The sequence below is a fragment of the Athene cunicularia genome, assembly GCF_003259725.1.
Source record: "Athene cunicularia isolate RWA chromosome 20 unlocalized genomic scaffold, athCun1 chr20_part1, whole genome shotgun sequence".
NCBI classification, from domain to species: Eukaryota; Metazoa; Chordata; class Aves; order Strigiformes; family Strigidae; genus Athene; species Athene cunicularia.
In genome coordinates this window covers 1668529-1692135 of record NW_020799125.1, presented here as the reverse complement: position 1 = coordinate 1692135, position 23607 = coordinate 1668529, and the positions used below count along the sequence as shown (strand labels likewise).

Here is a 23607-nt window from a genome sequence, read left to right as displayed (position 1 = left end):
AGATTATACGTTTTGTCCATTGAAGGTGGTTTTCCTGACAGACTAGCTCAGAGTTCTAACTTTAGATACCTGAAGTGAGATGATTCTCACAGATCTCCTTAATGCAGTAACTTCTATGCTTTGAACAGGATATAAAGATTTGTTATATAAATAAAATCTTGTAGAATAAAGATGATGCAATGGCAGCTTCTCAGGAAGGTTACAGATCAAACCCATCCATCGAAAAGCAGGACAAAATGTTTTCAAATACACAAACAATTTACCTGGGAATTTAGTAATGGCACAGAGACCCGACATATTAGTACAACTTACCTTAGTAACAGCAATCTGAAGCTCTTGCATTTGATATGAGAGTTCTTCATCACACGAACTAAGTTGTTTTCTATTCATTATTAAAGTCTGGTATATACACATATTTTTGAACAAATTTAACAATTTAGCTGCAGGAATCCAATTTTCTACTGAATTGGTTAAATCCGCATAATCTCCAGTGTGGTAAAACTTAAGAGCAACCCCACCCCCACCCCCCCTTAAAAATAACCCAAACTTGCTGCCTCAAAACCTTCATTCTTGTCCCCTAGAAAAAAACTGTAGCAATAAGGACATTTTAAGTGATGTGGTTATATGGACATTTACAATTATACTGAGATAGAAAGGGTCATAAATATTTGACATGTAAAATAAACCCTTATAGTTTTGTTTACATCTTTCTCGCCTAATTTTAGTTGTTTAAAATACTACTGTTTCTGACAAAAAAAGCTACAGTTTCTTTAGAAGAAGCTTAAAAAAATGGCAGTTTTATCAAAATATGTGTCTTAAGAGTTCACTATAAAAAAGGCACAGGGCCCAAGTAACAAAATATGCAAGAAAAATATGCAGAGAAAAATGACAACCATTTACACATCTGAGTGGTAAATACAATTAAAATATACCTACTAAGTCTACTATTTCCTATAATAATAATAAACAGTAACTTAAGATTGCTGGTGTTCCCTCTGTTTAAAAATTACATCTAAGAAAATCTCATCTTAAGTTATCTGTTACTTTACATATAATTCATTTAACAACTAAGTTTATTTCTGAAAATAAAATGTAAATTGGCTAAAGTGTGGTTAAGAAAGCTGTGAGAACTGAATTTCTGAATCTTCAAGTGAGCAAACTCAGACACCAGGTCATGTGTTTTGTAAATGTGAAATGTAGGATTTTATCTGAAGTTCCACCACTGCATTATAAAACTAGTTAGCTGGAGTCAATAAAAAAAACGTCATTAGCAGAAAGACTTGTTCAGGCTACAAAGCAGTATTTACTTACCTTTATATGAGTTACAAGGATGCTATTCAAAAACCTGCAAAAATATGCAAGGCAATATCTCTGCCTAATATCCACTTAAGATGTGTTCTTGTGTGTGTGGATAATGTGTGAAGTATGAACATATAAATAGAAAAGAAAAAAAAAAACAAACAAACAAAACAGAGTACTGCCTCCCCCCCAAACTTAAAAGTAAAGAATGGTCCTTAAATTATTTCATGTAAGGAAGAAAAGCAGCAGGAAGAACTTGGATATACTTGACAGTTAAAAGCTGTTTGCAGAAGTGTAAAGTATCGTTGGATACCACGCTGAAGATTTCATTCTTGCCACTAGCACTGAAAATGCAAGACCTGAGAGACAGGTGCCAAATCTAAATTACAAAAATACAATTCAAATTAGTACAATCAATTGCTGATTCACGGTGCACACTGTGCAACGTTTTTGTAAAGCTTAACACAAACATATCAATACTCACCTTATCTAGATTAGCAACACTTATTGTTCTTTATGGGAAAAATTTTTTAAAGCTTAATCATGTAGTTTCATCCAGAAATCAGCTGGGTAGATTGATAGGCTCTTAATCATAAAACTGTCATATGATACAAGTGAAACTTCTAAAAGTGTCTCCCATTTGTGTGTATCTCTGTAGGAATCTTTGAAGGTGGAGAAAAGTAGTTTGGTGCCATATTAAGAAAAAAAAAAACAACCCAAATCCTAATCTCCCTAGTCTTGCAGAGCCAAGAATGGATGGGTATTCAAAGAAAATGTAAATGATTATTCAGGAATATCCCTATGCGATACATACATTTGTACAACAGTGAAGATGAAATGGCAGCAGTCCTTTCAGGCTTTACAGCATTGTAATTATGATCGCTTGCCCAGGATGGTGTGCTGTTTTCTGCTGCTGGCTCTTTAGCAATAGGTTGAGTGTTTGCCTCAGTCTTGGCAGTTGTCAAAACAGTCTTCTTCATATTCATCTCTCTTTTCTCAGGAAGTGGTCTCTTTTGGTTTGAAAGAGGCTTATTACCTGCCTGTATCATTAAAAGAAGCTCAATTACTAATAATCGCAAAATATATTTCACAAACGAGCAGGGATATAGTTACACACATGTACACCAATTTCTTTTAAGGAAAGCTCATGTAAATACACTTGAAATGATGTAGTTTTACAATCAGGTCTATAAAGCAAAGGTAATATACACCGTAACTTCAGGAAAAGAGAAAATGGTAAAGAAACCACCTAAAAACAACAGTATTTATCATCAAGTTGTGGGTTTTGTTTGAAAAACTATTACCCATCTTATAGAGGTTTCAAAAGGAAAACTAGAGGCTTTGATGTCAACTTTTTGCTTCCCAAAGCACAGACACAATGCAGTCAACATCAGTTCACAATTCACAGCAATTCCAAGTTACTACCCCAAATCCAGTAATCTGGAGTTTAAAAAAGGTAAAACTCATTTGGAATGAAATTCAAATAAAAAATAGGTATTGCTTATACTTTTTTTTTTTTAAGGTAAATTAATTTGGATTTTTAAAAAAGAAGTGTACTGCCACCTAGAAGGCCCTTGCAAGAAACTATCTAGGAGGCAGTTATTAACCACAGAAAGAAGAGAATAAAAAAACGTAACAGAAAGCTCCTCTTCAAAGCAGGACTTAGCAATATTAGTTGACTCAAAATGAGAGCACAGAAATAAGCCACTGTGCTTCAGGACAACTGTTTTGGACCACGAACATAAACACTTACCTGCAGCTGAGATTTTGGCGCGCCAGGTTTTTCAGATTTTGGTTTGATCTTCTCTTTAGGTTTCGGTTTTGCATCTTTGCCAGCACTTAAAAACTTCATAGTGGCTGCAGCGTGCTTGAGAATGCAGTCATTGCTGCAGTACACAGAATCAGGCTGAGCCAAATTAAAACAGCCAGGGCCAATGCACTTTGATGCGCCAGGAGCTTCAATTACCTATAGATTGAAACGGAGTGAGTTCAAGTTTCAAAGAGGAAGCAAGAGAAACACAGCTTCATAACATGAAGAAACGCTTACACATCACACATGCAGACCGCAGCTATGACTGTTAGTGACTTGCACAGTCACCAGCGTGAAAACAACTTTCATGACAGAACAGAAACAACCTATACAGATGTTAAGAATTTCACTCTTGCAACACATTATTTTCAGAAGGTTGGTCTGCTAGCAGTGAACTAAGGAAGGCTGGTTTCCTAAATTTTCAGATCCCATAAGCACACAAATGCTTTTTTTCTGATCCTCTACATCATGTGAGTAATCTCCTTAATAATGCAGACCTGGTTTCTCAAGACTAAGGTTTAACACACATTTTACTTATTTATCACCATCAGCTGCTGTCCTTGACCATGCAAAAGGAAGCACTCAGATTCAAGCCTACAGTAATTCTTCCTCTAGAGGTTTAACAATTTCAATTTTAGAAGTCTTCAACTTAAACACAACCCTTCTCCTCAACAATTCTGCCACACACAGCGAGAACTTTGCATATGCAAACTGTTTTTTTCCTCTGCTTCATAATGACTCTCCATGTTATCTCCAAATGTTACAAAGCACTTTCTCCTCAAATGTTAAGATTTAGAAAATAGCACGTTCCTTCAAATCTTCCTGTTAGGTCCAAGTCTAGAAATACCTGAAAGCTCTTTAGGCTCCAACACATCCCTGCTAGGTATTATGCCTTTAGTCTCACTCTTCTAGATTACTCCTAAAAATGCTACACGACTGACCTAACCCTCAGAGCTACTGCAGTTCTAGATGGCCTCTCCCCTACCAATAAATGCAATTTGTAATTATCAAAAGTAAGTTTTTCAAGAATACTTCTAGTAGAAAAAATTTTTTTTAAAATTGCATAGTGTGGCTTACTTTTCCCCAGTCTAGTCAGTAAGACAGCATTATCTGCTGTAGTCTGATAAAACCTGGGTTTGGAAATATTCTCATAAAATTTACGTTTATGCTTTAAAATACTCTTATATCGTGTACACAACTGAAGTACAAAAAGAAGTTATCAATTCATGTTCCCTAAGGAGCTCCTCAAATTCCAGATTAACTGAGCTGAAATTAAGGGCATTTACTCAGATGATGACAAAGCTTTCAGTACTGATATCTGTACTTACACAGTTTCTAGGAGTTTTAATCCCAAACCAAAACTCAACAGCTAGAGGTGCTTCCGGACAGCAACAAAAAGGAATCTTTCTCAAAGGCCTTAGAATATTGGTGTAGGAGAACAGATAAACTGATGAGACTGTTCAGCCACGTGATTTCAGCACATCACTGTATGAAATAGTGATTTTTTTTTCCTAGAACGAGCAGGGAATTCTGCAGAGAGAGTGGTGCTCATTTATACAAGCCATAGAGGGATTTTATCTGAGGGATGAGGGACAGCGGGGGCTAAAACAGACTTGACTGTTCAGTTCTCTCAAAACATGGTATCACCTGGCAAACACAAGTAGAGCTGTTCCATTTCATTTCCAAATGCCAAAATACCACCTAAAATATAAGCAGTTCATCCACAAGAGGCAATAAGTTAATGATAATTATGTTTTTCTTTCACTAAAGGAGATGCGTAATACGTTCAAGCAACTTGTTAACACGCTAATATCAAAGAGTAATTGGTGACAGTCAGAAGCAGAACTTAAAATTAATACTAACACTGTCACTGAAACGCAGACTAATGCCAACAGAACCAGACTCTCAAAATTGTTTTTGCGTACAAAGAAGTACAAATGTATTTGAAACTGTATTTGAAACCGCTTTTGAGAAAAATAGTTTTTTACACATTTATCTTAAAATAATAAATATTTATATATTAAGTTCGAAGTGTTCTGATCTGTAAGTTAAACTCACTATGCTTATAAGGACAGCTCTGCTATTTAAAGTGACTAGAAGTTGGGGGGGGGTGTGGGTGGACATTCCATAAACATTTTGTTGAAAATGTAAAACAAAGATTCCCCCAGAGAAATGCTTATATTCAAACTTGTAATACTTGTTTTAGGGATGATTTCCAAGTTTAAAGATTAGGTGAGGAAGAACAAATTCATAAAGAAAAAATAGAAATAGCTGAAGCATTCTAAGAGCAAATATACTAAAACACGCTCTTCAGGGCATAGTAAGAAGGAAAATATCCAAGACATTGGCATTACTACAGTAGCTAAGCAGTACAAAGACAACCACTGTAGCACGAAGTTTTTAAAACTGTACATTTTGCCTGTATTTTGAATTGAGCATAGAACTTGCCATTACAAAATATAAACTTCAAATTATTGCCAATTCTGGCATAAAATAGAAATACACATTTTTATGTTAAAAAAGTCAGTATAAAGCAATTCTCTAGTACCACTAAGTTGAAGAAGCAGCACGACAAAAATCAGAACCTCAAAGACTAATTGGAAGTACAGAGGAAGTACAGCTGGAATTAACTCCAGACACATGTCAGTGTTAAGTGAAAAGTTTCACTATCATTGAAAATGTCCAAAATGGTTTGAGATTATTTCAAAGCTAGTGTAAACCAGTCCAGAATTTTAATATTTTTATTCAAAGACTTCCAAAACAGTATTTAGAAAGGGCAGAATAGCATAAAGCATTTCCTTACACCTACATAAAGATTTTAAATCCCTCACTTCAAAATAACACTTTCTTAGTTTTAGTTCCTGTACTAGGGCTAAAATTCTGTTGAACAGTAATATTTAGTGGGTTGTTCAGCTTTATATTTAGCTTTAAAAAAACAAGTTGTATGGATATAAATCTACGTAAGCCATTTCTCAATGTACTCGGTAAAACACAAAAAAAGAAGAAATTAAAATACTTACAGGTTGAAATATCTTTAGTTTTTTCTTCCCACTTGGATTTGCAGCTTTTTCAATCCTACCCTTGATTCCTTGGTCCTCAACAGATTTTTGTTCAATAGTTCCTATGCTTGTGAATTCTGTGCCATCCACATTTATTTGCCCCGCTTTAGCTTCCTGCTGGTCTATTTCTGAAACAGGCTCATCCTGTCCCTGTAGAATGGTGCAGTTTGGACAGATATAGTCCTCACCATTCCTTTCCAACAATCGCCCTCGAGCCTCTGAAATACCCACGCAGTCACCATGAAACCATTCCTCACATCTGTCACAACAGATCATAAACCTGAAAAAAAGCCAAGGAACAGTAAAACATTGTGAAATGAAAAGACAATTAATGCTCAACAGATATTTCAAGCAAGAGATCTTATTAATACCCTGCTAAAGTACCAATATACTGTTTTGCCTCACTGTTCATTTCTGTATTTGTTTATCTCCTTTTAAATATTTGTTATAAACTCCCACACACACTCCAAACAAACCCAACAGGTTATTTACATGTACTCAAAAAGTAAACATTAGCATTTGGTTTAATGTTTCATCACAGAAAAATCCCAACTACTTGCACTGCATTTTTAGTTGAAACCTTTGCCTACCTGTTGTTATGAGGCTGACGACAAATACAATAAAGTGCATTCGGGTCATAAATCTCAGACTCAGGTTTGCTTTTGGGCAGTTCTTCAGGCTCTTCCTCTGTGATCCCTTTTGTGCCAAGGGCAGGCTTTGCCTCCTTCTGAGCCTGAAGATCTTCAGTGTCTTCCTCGGACACAACCACTTGACTTGCAATCTCAGTGCTGTCTGTGGTCTCAGGCTCTTGTTTGACAGGCAGCTCAGACTCATCTTGTTTTTCAGACTGGACGTCACCTGTTTCTGGAGCATCCTGTTCTGGATTTCTTTTCCTCAGGCGGTTCTGTATATCCTTCAGTGTCAGCTGCACAGGTTTCTGTTCAACCCGTTTCTTTCTTAGTCGATTCTGCAGTTCTTTTAGTGTTAACCCATCGCTATCGCTATCAGAAGTATCATCTTCCTCCTCCTCCTCCTCTTCTTCCTCTTTTGTGGGTCTGCTTTTAGAGGCTTTCTGGTCCTTACTACTCCTAGTGCCAATCCTCCGAGTTACAGGTTTTATATCTGGAGTGCTTTCAATACTATCTTCTGAAGCAGTTTCAGCATCTGTAGCTGGGCAGGATGCTGGTTCACCTGAATCTTCCAGAGCAGCAGGAACACTCCTCCTTCCTCTGCGTCTTACTGTTGTCAGAAATTCTTCCACTCTTTCCGTTCGCTTTGGTTGCCGTCCACTACGCCTGAGGTTTAAGCTCTGCTGCTGCTGTTGTGGCTGCTCACTAGAGTCCACATCAGCATCTCCTACACCTTCTCGTTTAGCAATCGTAGTCCTTCGAAAGCCCCAAGTTTTCCTGAACTCTTTACTTGTAGGCTTGATAGTTTTCTGTTCCTCCTCATTGCTTTGCTCACCTTTATCATCCAAAACTGATGCTAAAAACAAGGAAATAGTTATTAAACTGGTGGTGAAGGAAGACTGTTTTTCTTACTTTTTTTTTTAAACATAGTATTATTTTCTCTGTGATAATATATTATTTCCACCTCATTTTATGACCCTGAAAACAGAGAAAATGCTTTCTGTGAATGTAATCCAATAGCAGTAGCAATTAAGTACATCACTAGGCACTGTGCCAACATAATCCAGCTGTTACAAACTCTTCTGTTATTTAAAAATATATGTATACGCACACAAAAAATGGACAAGTATGCACATTTTCTGCTCAATTTAAAAGAAAGAAATCTTACCAGGAGAACTATTTTCCATGTTGTCAGTATTAGATTCAGATTCTAATGGCACTGGCTGTGAATTTACAGCTTGTTCCATAGTACGGACACCACTGTCCCCACCCTGAAACGCTGAACAGAAACATAAGGCTCAAAACTCAGATTAAAAAAAAATCATAGCCTAAGTAATTATTTAATATTCTGATGTAATCTCATTATGTTATTGTAACAAATACTTAACTAGAATTTCAAAGTTGCTAGTAGTCACTGAATATGAACAAAAAGTTGACTGAATTCTTCCAAAGTACTAAGTTAAATATATGGTTTTGGACACTATGCTGACATATTTTATTAAATAGCATTAGGATTTCTGTATTTCTCAAATAAATCCTTTCACGTAACTTATTCCCTGGGTTTTCTCTGGGGAAAAAAACCTATAGCAGTTCCACTCCTTACATGGACACAAGACCCATGAATGCACAGTATAAAAGACCATAGAGAAGAACAAGGGCTCATCCAGACATACTGTACAGACAGTTACTGTTTTAAAGGTGAGGATGGTGCTTGATATCAGTAACATTCTCTTGTAGAAAGGACTACTGATAACCTGCAGCAGGATAAGAAACAAGGTAAAAACAACAGCCAGTTTAAAGAAATTCAGAGCTACTGTTCTTTAGATAATACAGGGTTATTCAAAGAATAATGAGGTTTTGGATTTTAAACAAAACGTAAAACCAGAGAAATAGTCTCATCTCTCTTGTTAAACCAGGTCTGTATCTTGTCTATTAAATACTTTAGCTGCTATTTTTAAGTTGTTTCATAAGCACTGGTGGGTATTCCGGATAAAGCAACACACTTCCCCTTCCTTATTTCTCCAATAAGTTTTATTGGATAGAAATTACACAGAAAAGAACAAAATAAAAATTTTTTTTTATGTCTCTTTGGAAAAAAAAAAATCTGCATTGAATGAAATTTGAGAAAGGCTGCTCCTTGACATGGTTATTTACAAAAAGGTTTTCAGTCTATATGATCTACCAAAATGACCAAAAAAAGTCAAAGAACCCCCAATTATCACAGATGAAGCCACAGTAAAAAATATATCTGTGCTGACAACTAGGATCCTTTTTTCTAAAAAGTTTTTTCCAGCATACTGGAGACTCACTTATTTGAGAAGACAGAAGCACATGAGAGAAATAAATAACACCTGAAACTGCACTCTGAGTAATTCAAGAATAACCTGGTTTCAACAAGTATTACAGACGCTTACGCCAGGGAGCAACGTTTTGAATGGGTTGCATGCCACGTAAATACTCTCCTAAATCAATGCAGAAACTATGTTTTGCAGTCACTGCAATTACATTGCTCACGTGAAACTGTAATATGAAATAGTAAATATACCTCAATGAACTGGGTAAACAGAAACAGTACAATAAGAAACACCCCCCAGCTCTCCCCCGGGAATGTTTTTAGAATAGTCGTATGCATATTCCTGGCTTAAGAATTGCACAGGTAAGACAAAAGGGAACATAAACAGAATTCCTAAATAAGAGTACTTCCTGAAAGAATCAGAGATAATTCTAAATGGCTGCACGTATTACAGCTACAAGTTTTCAGAAATTTTGCAGCGTACACTGCTGATAAACGCCTCATTTCATGTATTGCACCAGCTGCATTACTGTTCTGCCTTATCAAACACCATCTCTTTATAGTGCAATTCCTGTGCTTTCCAGTATTGTATTTAACAATGCTACCACAGAAAGGTAACTGTTAAAGCTATGGAAACATAAACATCGATGCAGATATGTTAAAAATATTAACACTGAAGTTGTAACTTGACAGTCACCTCAGGGAGATACTATAAATGTCGCTGCAAAAACAGCAGACTCCAGAACATCAATTTAAATAGTAACTTATTACTTCTAACATTACAGGCTGTAATTTTAATTGAGTTTTAAGCCTATAGTAGGCAGGTAAGAAGTTGAAACTGCTTCAATCGAATATGAAATTCCATTAAGTTCCCCCCTAAAAAATTACTAACTATATTTTTTATTATTTTTTTTAAAAAAAAACAACACCAAAATTATATTTACACGAGAAAAAGGCTGCAGTGGCAGTAAGAGAACAAGTCAGAACAGTTAAAAGTCAACATCCCTGTTTACCTTGGAAGAGCTACAAACAGAGGCAATCCAAGTTCTGAGATTTAAATTCCACATAAAATGTAAAGTAGTAAGAATTCTCTTCTATGTCCTCTATATGCTTTACCTGACACAGCATTAGAGGTTCGAATGGTTTCTCCCTGAAGGGCTGAATGAAACGGAGAGCCAGAGGAGGGCAGCAAAGGATCAGAGTCATTGAGCATTATCCTTCCAGCACATGTTGAATTTCCTGACTCAGAAGTGCCAGATTGAGTCTTGAAGCTGTCAGCAGGACCAAATCCTAGCAATCCTTCTTTTTCTGCTGGCTCCTGCAAGAGAATAGACAAAATAAGGCACCAGTATATTTATGAACTTTTTATTGTTTACAAAATTTAGAATTGTTTTGCGTCTATTACATTATAAAGCAAATTTCATTATTTCGCCTTCTGACAGTTTTCTACTTTCAGAAAGACACTGAAACTGGAAAGAAAAGTCCACCCCCTCCACCACTTACCAACAGTTGAGACCTTTGAAATAAATACAATTGTACTCTCATCAATTCATTTAGATCCCATTAACGACTTCCAGAACAGTAACAAACTGTTATCAACAAGTCTACTCCATTTACAGTATTTAAAAGCATTCTGAGTGTCAAATTTAATAAGCATATATTGTAAAATGAAATTGTAGAAATGCTTTTAAACTCCATCAGTGTGCCCAAGGGAAGATTTACCAGTTTGTACTAAATTTCGTTACAGAAGACATCTGCAGCATTGAGGACTTAAATCCAATTGGCTACTCAGTGGTTTTGCAAGGTGGGATAATAAAGATCCATAGTTCAGCTTCAGAATTAAGACATATTCCTTATCACAGTCCCTTTCACTAATAAGGTTTGCAATAGAGAAAATTTCAGAAGCTTTATTTCAGGGACAGCAAGCTGTATCAATAACACCACAATTTCCCAAAAATTAACCCTTGGAAAACATTTCAAAAATCACAAGGCATCTGAACAACTGTTTAATCCGGGTGTCCCAATTCACACGCGGAATGGCAACGGAACATCAACACTGCTTGCTTCCAATCTGCACATGAGCTTGAAAATCATTAGAAAATGCCTGCATTTAACACAAAATAGTCTACCAAACTACAAGAATGCTGGAAAAGAATTTCAGAGGAAAAGTAGAACCAGACAGACAGGACAGAAAAAGTCACTTCTGAACTGTGAAGACAAAAGAACAACACTGGACACAGACTCTGCATGTCAGCATTCTGCAATTAAAGATGCAGGGGAACCGCCACAGTAGGTGTAGAAAATAACTAAAACAATTATTTCAAAAGGAGTAAAAACTGTCCTCCAAGTGAGAGGACAAATTTAAACACAGATTAGGTAATTCTTCATAAACATGTCAATACATAGTCTGAATTTTCTTTTTAAAGAATAAGTCGTATTTTTCCAAGTCTCTGAAGCCCCTGCATTTTTGCTGTTTAGAAACACTTTTTACTTCCTAAACAATCATCATCTCTAGGTGTTCTCCTATGCCATGTCACCATCCTAAAAATAAGGAGAGGGGAAAAGACAAACCCCTCCTCAAATCTGGCTTTCACCTGTGGATCACTATTACTTCATGAACAATAAATCTCAAAATTTGTATGACTGTGACAAAGCAGAATTAGGAAAGAAACCATGAGCACGTAGCGAGATCCACATCAGGATTTTCTTCCCCTGGACCTTCTGCATAGGAAATTACATAGATTATCTACATTCTTTCCCACAATTAACTATTCCCACTCCAAAAAGAGAAGGAAAATATTAAACAACAACAAAAAAAAGACAGTACAATAAACTAACTTTAAAGACCCTAGTGCTATATCTCATGTCACTGAATACCTGCTCTAATACGTATCTGGCTCCATTGTCTGAATCAGTGATTATATCCAGGTCAGTCACTGATGGCTGAAGACTGACTGAGCTTAAAGTGCCTTCCTCCATGCTGTTGTTCTGTAATAACCTTTCAATCTCTCTGTTCAGAATCTCCAACTGATCACACATCCTGAAATTTTTTAGTGATACTCCTAAAGGAAGAGGGAAAGTCAGCTAATCACTTCTTGTTCAACTATAATATTAAACTATGAAACAAACTATGTCTCTAGAACATGCAAAAAGTGGATCCTTTTTCTATAATGCATCCAGTAACATACTAGAGAAAGAATTGTCTAAAGGATTGTTTTCACGGTGCACAATTCTGTGAGTTCAAGGCCCTGTGTGCAACACACTCTTTACAGTTACGTGTGAGCCACAGAGCCAACACTGTTGAGGCATTCCAAAAACGGAATCTGTGTCCTCTCCTCTTCTTAGGAGACATTCTGGCTTGCTGAACATAGTATTTTACTATACTGGTCATACCCCACCCAGTGGAAAGGCTGCACAGTGCACAATATGCAGCTCTGATTTAACATAAAACAGCATTTTTAACACAAATAATAATTGAAAACTACAAGATTCTATGCAGGAATTACAATTCTTTTTGCATCAGCAGATGTTATTCATTATTATTACCTATATTACCACCTATATTACCTACAGGAGAAAACTGTAACAGAACTGCAATTTTAAAATAATTTCAAATATGAGATGTATAAAAATTCAGTATACAAACTAAAACTGCAGACTCCCTACATTTGCTGTAGAATGTCTGGTTGTTTCTTATCACTAGTATCTCCATTTTCTCCTCTTCCCATTTGATCCAAATTACTTTTCATGATAAACAGATTAAGTTTCAAGCTTATTTTACATGTATCTGCTCTTGATGCAGAACTGCATCTTAATACAGGTTAAAGTTAAATGCCTAAAAGCAGCTGAAAAATCAAATATTATCCAAACATAAAAGCAGAGAGCCTTAACTCACAATTATACTTTTAAACATTGCAAGCTTGCTGCCACTTCTAAGCAAACATTCTACTAACTGCCTGCAAAAATAGTTACTACAACATAAAGCAACTTTGGAAGTCTTCAAATATCTGTTTCTCTTCCCAATTAAGTATGATTTTTTTGTTCATTTTGTTCTGTTTGTTCCCAAGTTAACTATTGCAGCTGAGATACTAACAGAAACATAAGCTGAAGCAGCAAACTGTTTATTGTGTTTTAAAGGAACTGAACATCTGTGATCAGCTTAATCTTATTCCTCCTGATACAGTACATTAACCACATTTCTGAAACTGGAAATTCTAGCTGGAAACTGAAAATTTTTGTAGTTCCCCTAATAGACAATTCCCATCAGCATCACCTCGCCTTTCTGCCACATTTCCTTTAGAAAGGATGTTCCTTCAGAAAGGGCATTATGTACCTCTGAAAAAAATCTGAGGCAAGAATCTCTATAAATGATGGGACAGAAACATAACAATGTAAATAATAAACATATAGTGTTGCTTATTCAAAGGTCCCTGGTTTCGCTTAGGTTAACAACTTCTGTGAGAAGCAATTTCCACTATGAAAAGGTATAAGCTTTAAAGACCAACTATAATTAAAGTTAGAAACAAAAATCAAGAGTTTCTTAAAGGTAAAATCTCTTTGCCTTTCACGGATGAAGTCAGTTTTGCCAATACAAACCCTAGGTTGATTTTAATGGTTACATACCAGGTCCTTATGAAACAAAGGATTCACAATGCTTACTAAATCCAAGTTTATGGACTATGAAGAACAAAGTACAACCCTAACGCTACTTGGGCTGCTACTGTCCTGCTGCTGTCTCACGTGCCCAGTCACAGTCTACACCACACCCGCCCACATATCTCTGCCACAGAAATCATCACCCAACTCCTTAGTCAACACTCAGCTTATGAATTCAGCAGAAAATGAACCTGCCAAAGAGTGATCCAAAAGGATTAAAAAAAAAAAAATAATAACATCAGAACTGGTGTAAAGATGTGCAAGACCATGGATGGAAAATAAGACCCTCTTAAGCACCTTGCTGCTACCTCATTCAACACGAGCACACTGTCATCCACGCAGCAAGCGCTCATCGGATCTCAGCCAGCAGGATTTCATTAACTGTCCCCTCAGTCAAGACTGTTTTAAGTTTGCCAGCTGCGATAATGTGAGCATTCCAGTGAAACACAACAGTCACTTATCTAAAAGTGGAGCATAAAACTGATGCACAATGCTTGAGAAAGAATATTCAGCCAAGAATTTAAGTTTTTCCTCCCCTTAGCTTGCAGGTAAAAAGTTTCAGTTTTCCCAAAACGAGTATGGCACTTGAATTATTCTGGACCTAAATTTCAGAAGCAAACAAAGCACAAAAGCATCCTATCCTAGGAAAAAAAAATCACAAAACCGTCACAAGCTTTTAATTTCAATTCAGCCAACTATTCTCAAACAGTGACAAACCCAAAACCACAGGGCTGCTCGCTCTGTAAGACTACAGCGGTCATCGCTCACATTCAGCATCCCTGTGGATTCTGTACTACTGCAAACCTGTGGGGTTTTCATTATACATTGCTTCAAAGAAATTCCAGAGCAGTATCAGCAGCCAATTTAACAAGAGACAGAAAAGATATTCCCAAATTCCAAAAGCTGCTGCTGCAATACCGCTTGTTTACAAACACGCAATACATATTAAAAATCTATCCTCCAATATGCCTTCATTAAATAAGAAAAAAGAGAAAGCTTCTAATCTTACTCTTCTGTAATTATCCCTCTCACATTCAGACAAAACCTCAAGAAAAGTATAGTGCTATCTACTGCCATCTTTGTAAACCAACAGTTTATAAATCTCAGGCAAAAAGGAAGAGCAATTATCTGTGTCAGTAACACAGAGCTGAGAGATGTTAACCGCAGGACAGGCAGCTTGAAGACACCTGGATCTGCTGATACTGACTTTGTTAAACCCTTTTAAAGATGCCTCAATACAACACCTTAATCTGATGATGACAGAGCAAAGCTTTTAAAGAACACCAACGTTTTCCCATCTTTTTGTGCTTATATTTTTAGACAAAGGCCAATGCAACAAATTACCAACATACATTCAGATCAGTATCTCCACTTTTTTTTTTTTTTCTCTCGTAGTTCCCTGAAGAGGTAATAAAATATTCAATGGGTCCACTGACGGCATAAAGATTTTGTCTTTTCTGATCATTAACTGCATTAAGAATTCCCTGCCTCAGTTAACTGAGAAGACTTCACTCTAAAAAAGGATCTTGAAAGACAGCTTAGTAATAAAACTTTTAACAAGAGCTAAAAACAACCAAAAGTAACTTAATTTCTACTTTATCTGAGGTCTTAGTGTACAAAAAAAAAAAAGTCAGAACTCAGGGTAAATTCTTCAATTTCAGCTTACTAACTATTTTACTTAGCTTTTTGAGGAGTATGAGAGACTAGTGATCTTCATCCTCTCATTTATGCTAATCCTCACTGTCAACAGCTAGATGACAAAATCTGCTGCTGCTTTTTCTGTGGTTCTTGGATGTCAGCACTCTTCCAATTTGCTGTAATCTGCACAAATTCTCCTATCTCATTATTTAGAGGTTATAGAAGCACCTTACATGAATACTTTAGTCCAAATGATTAATATCTGGCATGTATTAGTTCTCTTATTCCCTACTCAACCCAAGAACTCTACAGAAGGATGTCCTTGATTTTGAAAGGCCTCACACATACTCACCCCTACACAACCATCCAGGAAAGTAAGGTTCACCTCATATTTAAGACTTGTGATAAGACTCTAGTACCTGCAGGAGTTGTTTCAGTGTGACCTGTTACCTAAGAGAAGTTCACTTCTACTGTAACAAAGGTATTTGGCTTGAACCAAGACATCCAGGATAGGTTATCAAAGCAACTGCAGGATGTTATGAACAGGACAGAAAGCATCCTTTCCAGAATGAGGTCACAGTGATTCCAATCACAAGTCACATTGTTCGTTCATTTTATTCCATGTTAAAGAGGCACTGCGCTTGGCTTATATCTCCTTTAAGTGTTAAAAAATTCTTAAGCAAAAATATTAATATCACAGGAAGAAAAAAAAAATATTGAGACACTATAAGGACATAATTCCTGATGCAAATAAATGTTGGTATGGCTTCGTTGATGCCAATCCTACTCAGAAGACTGGTCCCACTGAAAACTGCTTTGCACCCCTATTTGTCCAAGATGACATCTGGGAAACCTGCACTCTTTCTATTAAACAGCAGCAAAATTAATCCCTTGCATCAACAAGCATTACAAAAGCAGCTCTAGGGAAGTCAGTTGGGCAAAACCTACTTTGAACAGAAATGAGCTGTTCAATTCAAACCATGGACAAAAGGTACAATCCACTGACCCCTAAGAACAGCAGGAAACAGGTTCTGCACTAGCACTGAGAAAGCCACGTACACCCAGGGCTGCAGTGCAGTTCCCTCCTTCTGCTCCTTGATGGAAGATGCAAGAGCAGGCTACTTTCACGAGAAGCAACAGAAAAATCAAATGACCAATTACATCTAGTATATGGTCTTTTATTTTCATAGAAAACATATCCACTGCTTCCTGATTTGCCTTCTTTCTGAGAGAAGGAAAACACCTTTCAAAAGTTGTGAAATGGGAAAGTTGTGATGAGATGCAATGAGAATTGAAGAGAGGCAGGCAGCAGGTGTAAGGCTCAAGTTTAGATGGGGAAGACATAAGGAAATTGTGATCCTGAACACCTGCCCTGCACCCCAAACAATTTAGTATCTCACTATTTGACTGCTGTAGATAAGCTGCAGTTCAAGGTCAAAAGTCCAAACATCCCTGATAAATACAAAGATTTTATACCAGTTTACAATTGAAAGATCATGTTAAAAGTAAAACTTGCATAAAATCAATGCAGTTGGACCTAGAATAAAAACAAAGACAAATAATACTACAAAAAACTGTAACACTTATCTGTAAAGGCTTTTCTGACTATCATTGAACACACTAATTATAAAGAAACCTACTATCACATATAGCTGCAATACTAACAACTTAAAAGTGGAAGTTAATTACTTCCTATACTAGAGTCAATATATTATTCTCAATTTAAAACGTAACACATTAACTAGCTTTTAAATCTGCATGATGTTGATTCAGTAGTACAGCCATGTTCCTCAGAAATACCCCATCCTAGTTTAAGAAATGTCTACTCTAATTCTGAAATACTGCATGAAGCTGTAGTAATTCCAGGCAAATAGGAACAGTGCTATGTGGCCAAATCAGGACAAAATATCACCAAGATCTAATTTTAAGGTAGCTTTTATTATCAGAACAGTATTTTAATCCCAGATACACGTAACACAACATGGTTTTAGTCAGGGGTGGCACCACTGACATCCACAGTATTCTCACATCCCACCCTTCCACGCAGACCTGCCACTTCTTGCCTCACCACCCCATCTCCCTGTACAAAGACAGGTTCTAGTACTTGTACAGCCTCGTTCTTCAGTGTTGGGTAGTACCCCCTGTAAGCTCCTACCAAAAGTAATGGAAAAGAACTGATGTGATTAGCATGGGAGGTCAGGCTGCCCCAGGATAGAGATGGTTGCACTGAAGGATAGAGAATCTGCACTCTTTGAAGATGGCAGGAAAGTGTGTGATGGTACCCAATGTGATGGAAAAGCTCCCCAGGGACACCTTAGCACACCAGTGTGACCAGATCTCCCAGACGAGGGGAAGTAAAGAGAGAAAAAGAATTAGTTCAGAGGCTTCTGCACCTCTGTTGAGACCCCTTCCTCAATCTTACTGACATTTTATCAAGAAATCTTTGAAGGTACTGTAAGACCTCATGGTGTCATGGTGTGGTATCACAAATAGTTCAGTAGTGTCCATCACCTACCACCTTTCTACTGTCAAGACACCCCTGGAAACTCAGATAGATCATTTCAATGAAGGTTTGCAGTTTGCAGGCTTTCTGACTTTGAATACAGCATTTTTTGTTTTGTTTTGCATTGAAAAATTATTTCAAATATACAGGGAGTAGTGCAAAATACTTGTCCTGTCTTGGTACAGGAGAGCCCATTAAGTGCACATTTACATGATACCAAGTACTACCAATATAGAGTGCTGACGCCAATCAACTAATGAGATTTAAAATGTAGTAAACAACTACTTTTTTTTAATTTCCAAAGATGGGAGAAACAAGTATTCAATTCCTCCAGATTTTTTTCTCACAGAGATGACTCAATACATTTACAAATTTCACAAGATTACTTTTTTCCACTTGAGAAAGGTATTAAAGAAATATTCTAAATTGACAATAAACTTCATAGCAAACCAAACTGACAGTTTAGTTCAAAATGATTAAGCAAATGGATTCAAAGAAGTTAAAGAAATAGCTTCCCTTAAAAATAATAAATACATTTACTTAGTTTCTGTACTTGAAATGAACCTTTCCAAATTAAAATGTATTCAGTCACCCATTATTATAACCTCTCTCTATGTCCAACACTAATAAATACACCATTATCCTTCCCACAAGTTCTGTCAGGCTACTCACTTACCTTACATAAGCCTCCTAAGAAGGCCACTGCCTCACATGATGGAAAACTGCACACACACAGGACAGCAATCCTGCACATTTGCAGCGCATGTGGGATCTCCTGGAAGTGTTGAATTTAATGTGCATGCACAGAATCAGATTACCAGGCACACACGGCAGCCTAGTGCACAGTAGCAGTTAAAGAATACAATGAGTAACTCCACAGTATGGCTTGACTACTCCGAGCAAAAAAGCATAGAGTAACTCCCTCATTTATGCAAAACAAAACACACACACACTGAAGTTTATTTTTATGTCTTTTAGCCTAAAAGATCATCTTCCCAAGAAAAACATTTTTTAAAAATTCTTATTTCAGATTGCATCACACAGGGTCAGAACAGTCAGAAAAAAATAAAGGCAAGGCAAGATGGACCGCTCAGTAGGTAGAGCAACAGAATGAGAACAGCACCAAGTATTTCAAGTATATTTTATTCTGGATAAGTAGCAAAAAAGTGCTTCTTTGGACCAGAGTGAAGTTCCCACAGCTAAAGAGCAATGTCTCATAGAAACATTCGTGGCACTTTAGCAGCAGGCCCACCAGAGATCTGGCAAACATGAAAAATTTATTTAATATCAGACAAGACTGCGGATCACACCTATACTACAGAGGTTCACTCTCACAATTGCACAAGTCAGGAATGTTAAGGGGTACAATCTCTAATCAAGAGCTGTGCCGGCATAAGCACCTCATACTGGTGTAATTACACCTGCAAAACTGTACTTTCACCTGTATGAGTCGTTCTGTTTGCATGGTGGGGCAGCAGGCGTGCACCACCCTGGTGCAGCCGAGCTTTATCAGCGTGGCTGCACACGTCCTACAACAGCTCTGTCAACACACGAGTAAAGGCCTTTCCAAGGAGGGAAGCAGTTTATCTCAGGAGGAAACAATACTTTGAAAGTTCACTCAAATTCCCCAAATGAAACATCTACATTAGTGAACAGATTCCAGGGTATTTGTGCACACAGAGCTTCTGCCAGCACAGCTCTGCTAGTGGCTGAGGAAAGAACTATACTTGTCAACTGTACTGACAGAGCTTTAGTGAAGGTCAAACCTTAAGGCACTTACACTATGCACATCCTCCAACTTGTAGGCCCATAACTGTGTCTGATAAACAAAATTCATATTCAGTTTAGTGTTTAAGAGGAAAGAAAAGCATTTATACACATGCCATTGGTATTTTCTAGTGCAGAGCTTCACGGGTGCTAAGAAGACTAAGCAGATACACTCTACTGGCTTAGTAACAGACTGACGTTTGGCTTTTTTACTACTCCTGTAATACCTTTTGAAGACTTTACTCACGTTCTTCTGTGTAAACTAATCCTGTATCTGCCCTAACAATGAAAATTTACCCAAAGACAACAAAATCTAATTTTTTGGTCAGCTTTACTGCTGCTCTCAGGGTCTGAACAGTATGAGCAAAAATAAGACAGCAACTAGATTTTGCTCATTAAGAACAGTTGTGAGCAGAATCACAAGCAGTGTAGATAGCTTTTTTCTTTTTCCCTTTTATACAGATTAAGAAAAAAAAAGGCAGCTTTCTGTGGTCAAAAGATTAAAAAAAACAAACAACTATCTCTGTACAAGAAACCTTCTAAAGGCTCCAGTACAAGCTAATTTTACAAGGCATGGTCCTAACTTTAGGCACAGAAATATCAATTACAAACTTTAATTGTTATTGGGTGTTACTCAATATACAAGACTTTTACCATTCCTATTCCATCACCCTGAATTAAAACTTTTTACAAACACATACTACTAATTTGTCTAATGTTCAGCGTGTGCTACTGAACTTGACCTCTTCAACAGCACTGAAAATACATTTTTCAGCAACTGAACAGGAAACGATGCACTTTGTAAAGGGGATTCACACAATCTGGCATTCCTCTGCTCAAGTACCAAAGACATTAGTTCTCTATCCTGGCTCTTGGGAACACTGGGCTGTTAACTGAACAGCACCAGTTACTTGGCTGTTAACTCTTCAACAGCCCACAGCATGCTGATTTTTAAAATCTACAAGATTATAATTCTACAACTGTAAAACAGTTAAAAAAAAAAATCTCAGATTTACACAAACTAGTAAAGCTGTATGTCAACATTTGTCAAGCTGCCGTTATAACAGTACATAAACTAGCTACACATCCTAATTATCTGTAAAAAAAAATATTAGTTTTACATTATATATCCTCTGGCTTGTCTAGTTATTGTTGTCAGTCAAACTGTGTATACAGAAATAGACTCAAACTGCAGGATTATAATTTCTGACCCTACCAACACAGCTGATGAAGAAAAATAAATACTGGGTTTTTATGCTTCTTTTCCCTTATTTCATATGTAAAAAGTAAAATACATTTGAAACCAGCTATCATTTTCATTCTTATTCCATCAAAAAGGCTCCATTAAATGAAGTAAAACAGAAATGAATTTCTCCTTCATAATTTAGTGAAACACAGTAATTAACAGCACACTGATTATGTTATTAAAAATGGAGTAAATACAGTTCCGTTCCCAATTTTGATTAGGGTTTACTGTGAGAACACACATAATACACATTTTAACCTTTGTGTGTTAGCTCCCTAACTGGAAATTTAAGATTTTAACCTCAAAATCCATCAATGCTTTTGAGACTATCACCATTAATAGCTGTGAAGTGTCCACTTATTTCAAAAGCTGTATTAGATAAAAACTTAATAGCAGTACAACCCTCAAAGCATTAAGGGACAGTTGACTGAAGATTCTCCTAGTGAGGAGAGAGGCTTGACAGCACATAAAAAAAGCAACCAGTTCTTGCATGAACTACATAAATTTTACTTATATTAAACCCCTCTCCTTATCTCCTACCACTGTCCGACTACTTGTAGCACTAGGAGATACACTAGACAGAAAAACTGCACCAGAGAATAAAACTAGTGCAGATAGACACTACCACTTCTGTCAACTAAAACCCATCTAATCTTACTATTCCTGAGTTCAGTCCCTTTTTTCATTTTTATCAGTTAAATTCTATAAACTCTCAGCCTAAACCCTGTAACCCTTGCCCTCCTCTCCCCACTTAATATTTCTAGCTGAAGATTCAGGCTGTAAAGAATTAAAATCCCACAGCTGTAAATTACAACTATAAAGACAATTACTATCTTAAACCAGAAACAAATAACATAATCTCCTGCCAAAAAATTTTAGTAGTGAAGCACGATTAAGTAGAGCAAACCCTTCTTTTGATGAGTCCACTAAACACTGAAAAATATTTATTCAATTTTATTTATTAATCTGGACTCCTACAATTCTATTAGCATTGCTTTTGGAGTTTTTTTAAACTCAAAAGACATCTCTTAGTTATATGAAAAGCACCCTCTGAAGCACTATGTAAATTATATGTATTATTTTATATTTGAACAGTTTTTAAAATCTATAAATATTTTGCAGGGCACATAAATTTGCAGAGCAAAAACTTCATCTGAATAGTAATAGAAATCAACTAAAATAGCCCTTAAAAAAAAACCAAACACAAACTTGTTAAAAAAATATTTAAATGCTAGTCTTGAAATCAACAATTACTCGATTTGCAAATCACGGGAGTCATGCAGTCTCAAAGTAGGCTGAAGGCTAACATGAGCCTTCATTCTTCCACCAAAGTGCATTAGAAAACCTTCATGTGCAATATGTTTCTGGAACTATCAAGGGAAAAAAAAATTAAGGCCTAACTGAACAGCTATTTTGAGCATACTTCTATATTTATTCCTATAGAAAGTTCCAAATGTCAAAGAACGGTAACAAGCAGCTGGCATACATAAAAGTGGAGCACAACCCAAAATATCTATTACAATTAACACAGCATATGCTACACTTGTACAGTAACTACACATTATTATTTTTCATTGACTAGCAATTAAATTGCTTAAACAGCTAGTAAATTTTATTTGTAGAAGCAGCAACGAGACAGTTGAAGCTAGACCAGTTCAGATTACCACTTACTGTGGTAAAACAGAAAGACAAAAAAAGCTAACAGTGAAAAAGTTCTCATAAAATAAAGCAAACTATAGCTGAATATCAGCTGCCAAAGAATTTACTTAAACAAGGCTGTGATGATTAAATATTCAAAAGAATTATTTCTGCAAAAAATCTCAAATAGACTATCCGGGGGGGTGGGGGGAAGTAAGTTAGGAATACTATCTACATTTTTGAGTTAAATAAAAGGAATCAGCATTTTTTTGTCTTCCCTGAAGTTCCTAGAAGGAAAACATCAAATACCATGCAAGAAAAACAACATGTCACGCTGTTTTGAAGTACTGAACGTACAAACAGTGTAACACATACATTTTGTAACACGTTTAAAAGATTGTAATGTTCCGAGTTAAAAAGGAGACGCTAAAACGGTAAAGATTTCCTTAGCTCCCTGCTAAAATATAGCTATCACTTGGAGGTACATACTGAAAACTACTTAACTGTAAGAAACGAAATTTGGTCACCATCAAAGAATAGCTTTTGCAAGCCAAATAAGCAGCTCCAAACTACCATCACCTCCAAGAGACAGTATTTAAGTACATTAGTTCAATGGATGGGGAATAGTTATTGACAGGGAATTTAATGAATATTTAAAGCCAACGAACAATTACTACTGTCTAAAAATTCAACCCCTCCTCTTTTCCCCGACAAGTCACCAGAACATGATAAACTTCAACTTTTCTTGTTTAACTCACCAATAAGGAGACCACATCCATCGGCCACAGAAAACAAACGGCACCTCAAGGCAGGGAAATTTCAGTCCCACCCTCCCAAGACTCCCCTCCCAGCCCCAGAATGATTTTTCGGTTGGGTTTCTGGAGTCCCCAGCTGCCGAGAGCACCGCGCCGGGGAAGGAAGGGAGCTACCTCCGCACCCGGCCACCGATCGGGGCCGCCTCGGCGGTACCAGGGCAACGGTGGAACTCAACGAGAAAGACGCTTAAAGTCGGTCGTGACGTCACGGAGAAGCTTGCCGGCGTCAGCTTGGGTATGACGTCGATCGCCTC

General features: G+C 36.8%; 1 protein-coding gene across 2 annotated transcripts in view; it reads right to left on the bottom strand.

Moving 5' to 3' along the window:
* The window catches only part of DIDO1 (death inducer-obliterator 1), a 51594-nt gene that overhangs the window by 27523 nt on the left and 464 nt on the right, over positions 1-23607 (bottom strand). The window contains exons 1-7 of one of the 2 annotated variants that reach the window (XM_026862019.1): positions 23297-23334; positions 10207-10408; positions 7966-8076; positions 6759-7653; positions 6130-6448; positions 3053-3265; positions 2114-2339 (exon numbers count right to left, since the gene is read on the bottom strand). In XM_026862019.1, coding sequence (XP_026717820.1) covers positions 2114-2339; positions 3053-3265; positions 6130-6448; positions 6759-7653; positions 7966-8076; positions 10207-10408; positions 23297-23317 — 1987 coding nt within the window. In that variant the 5' untranslated portion in view covers positions 23318-23334. Of the gene's footprint in view, positions 1-2113; positions 2340-3052; positions 3266-6129; positions 6449-6758; positions 7654-7965; positions 8077-10206; positions 10409-23296; positions 23335-23607 lie in introns of those variants that run through there. The other variant, XM_026862020.1, reaches the window with a different exon arrangement.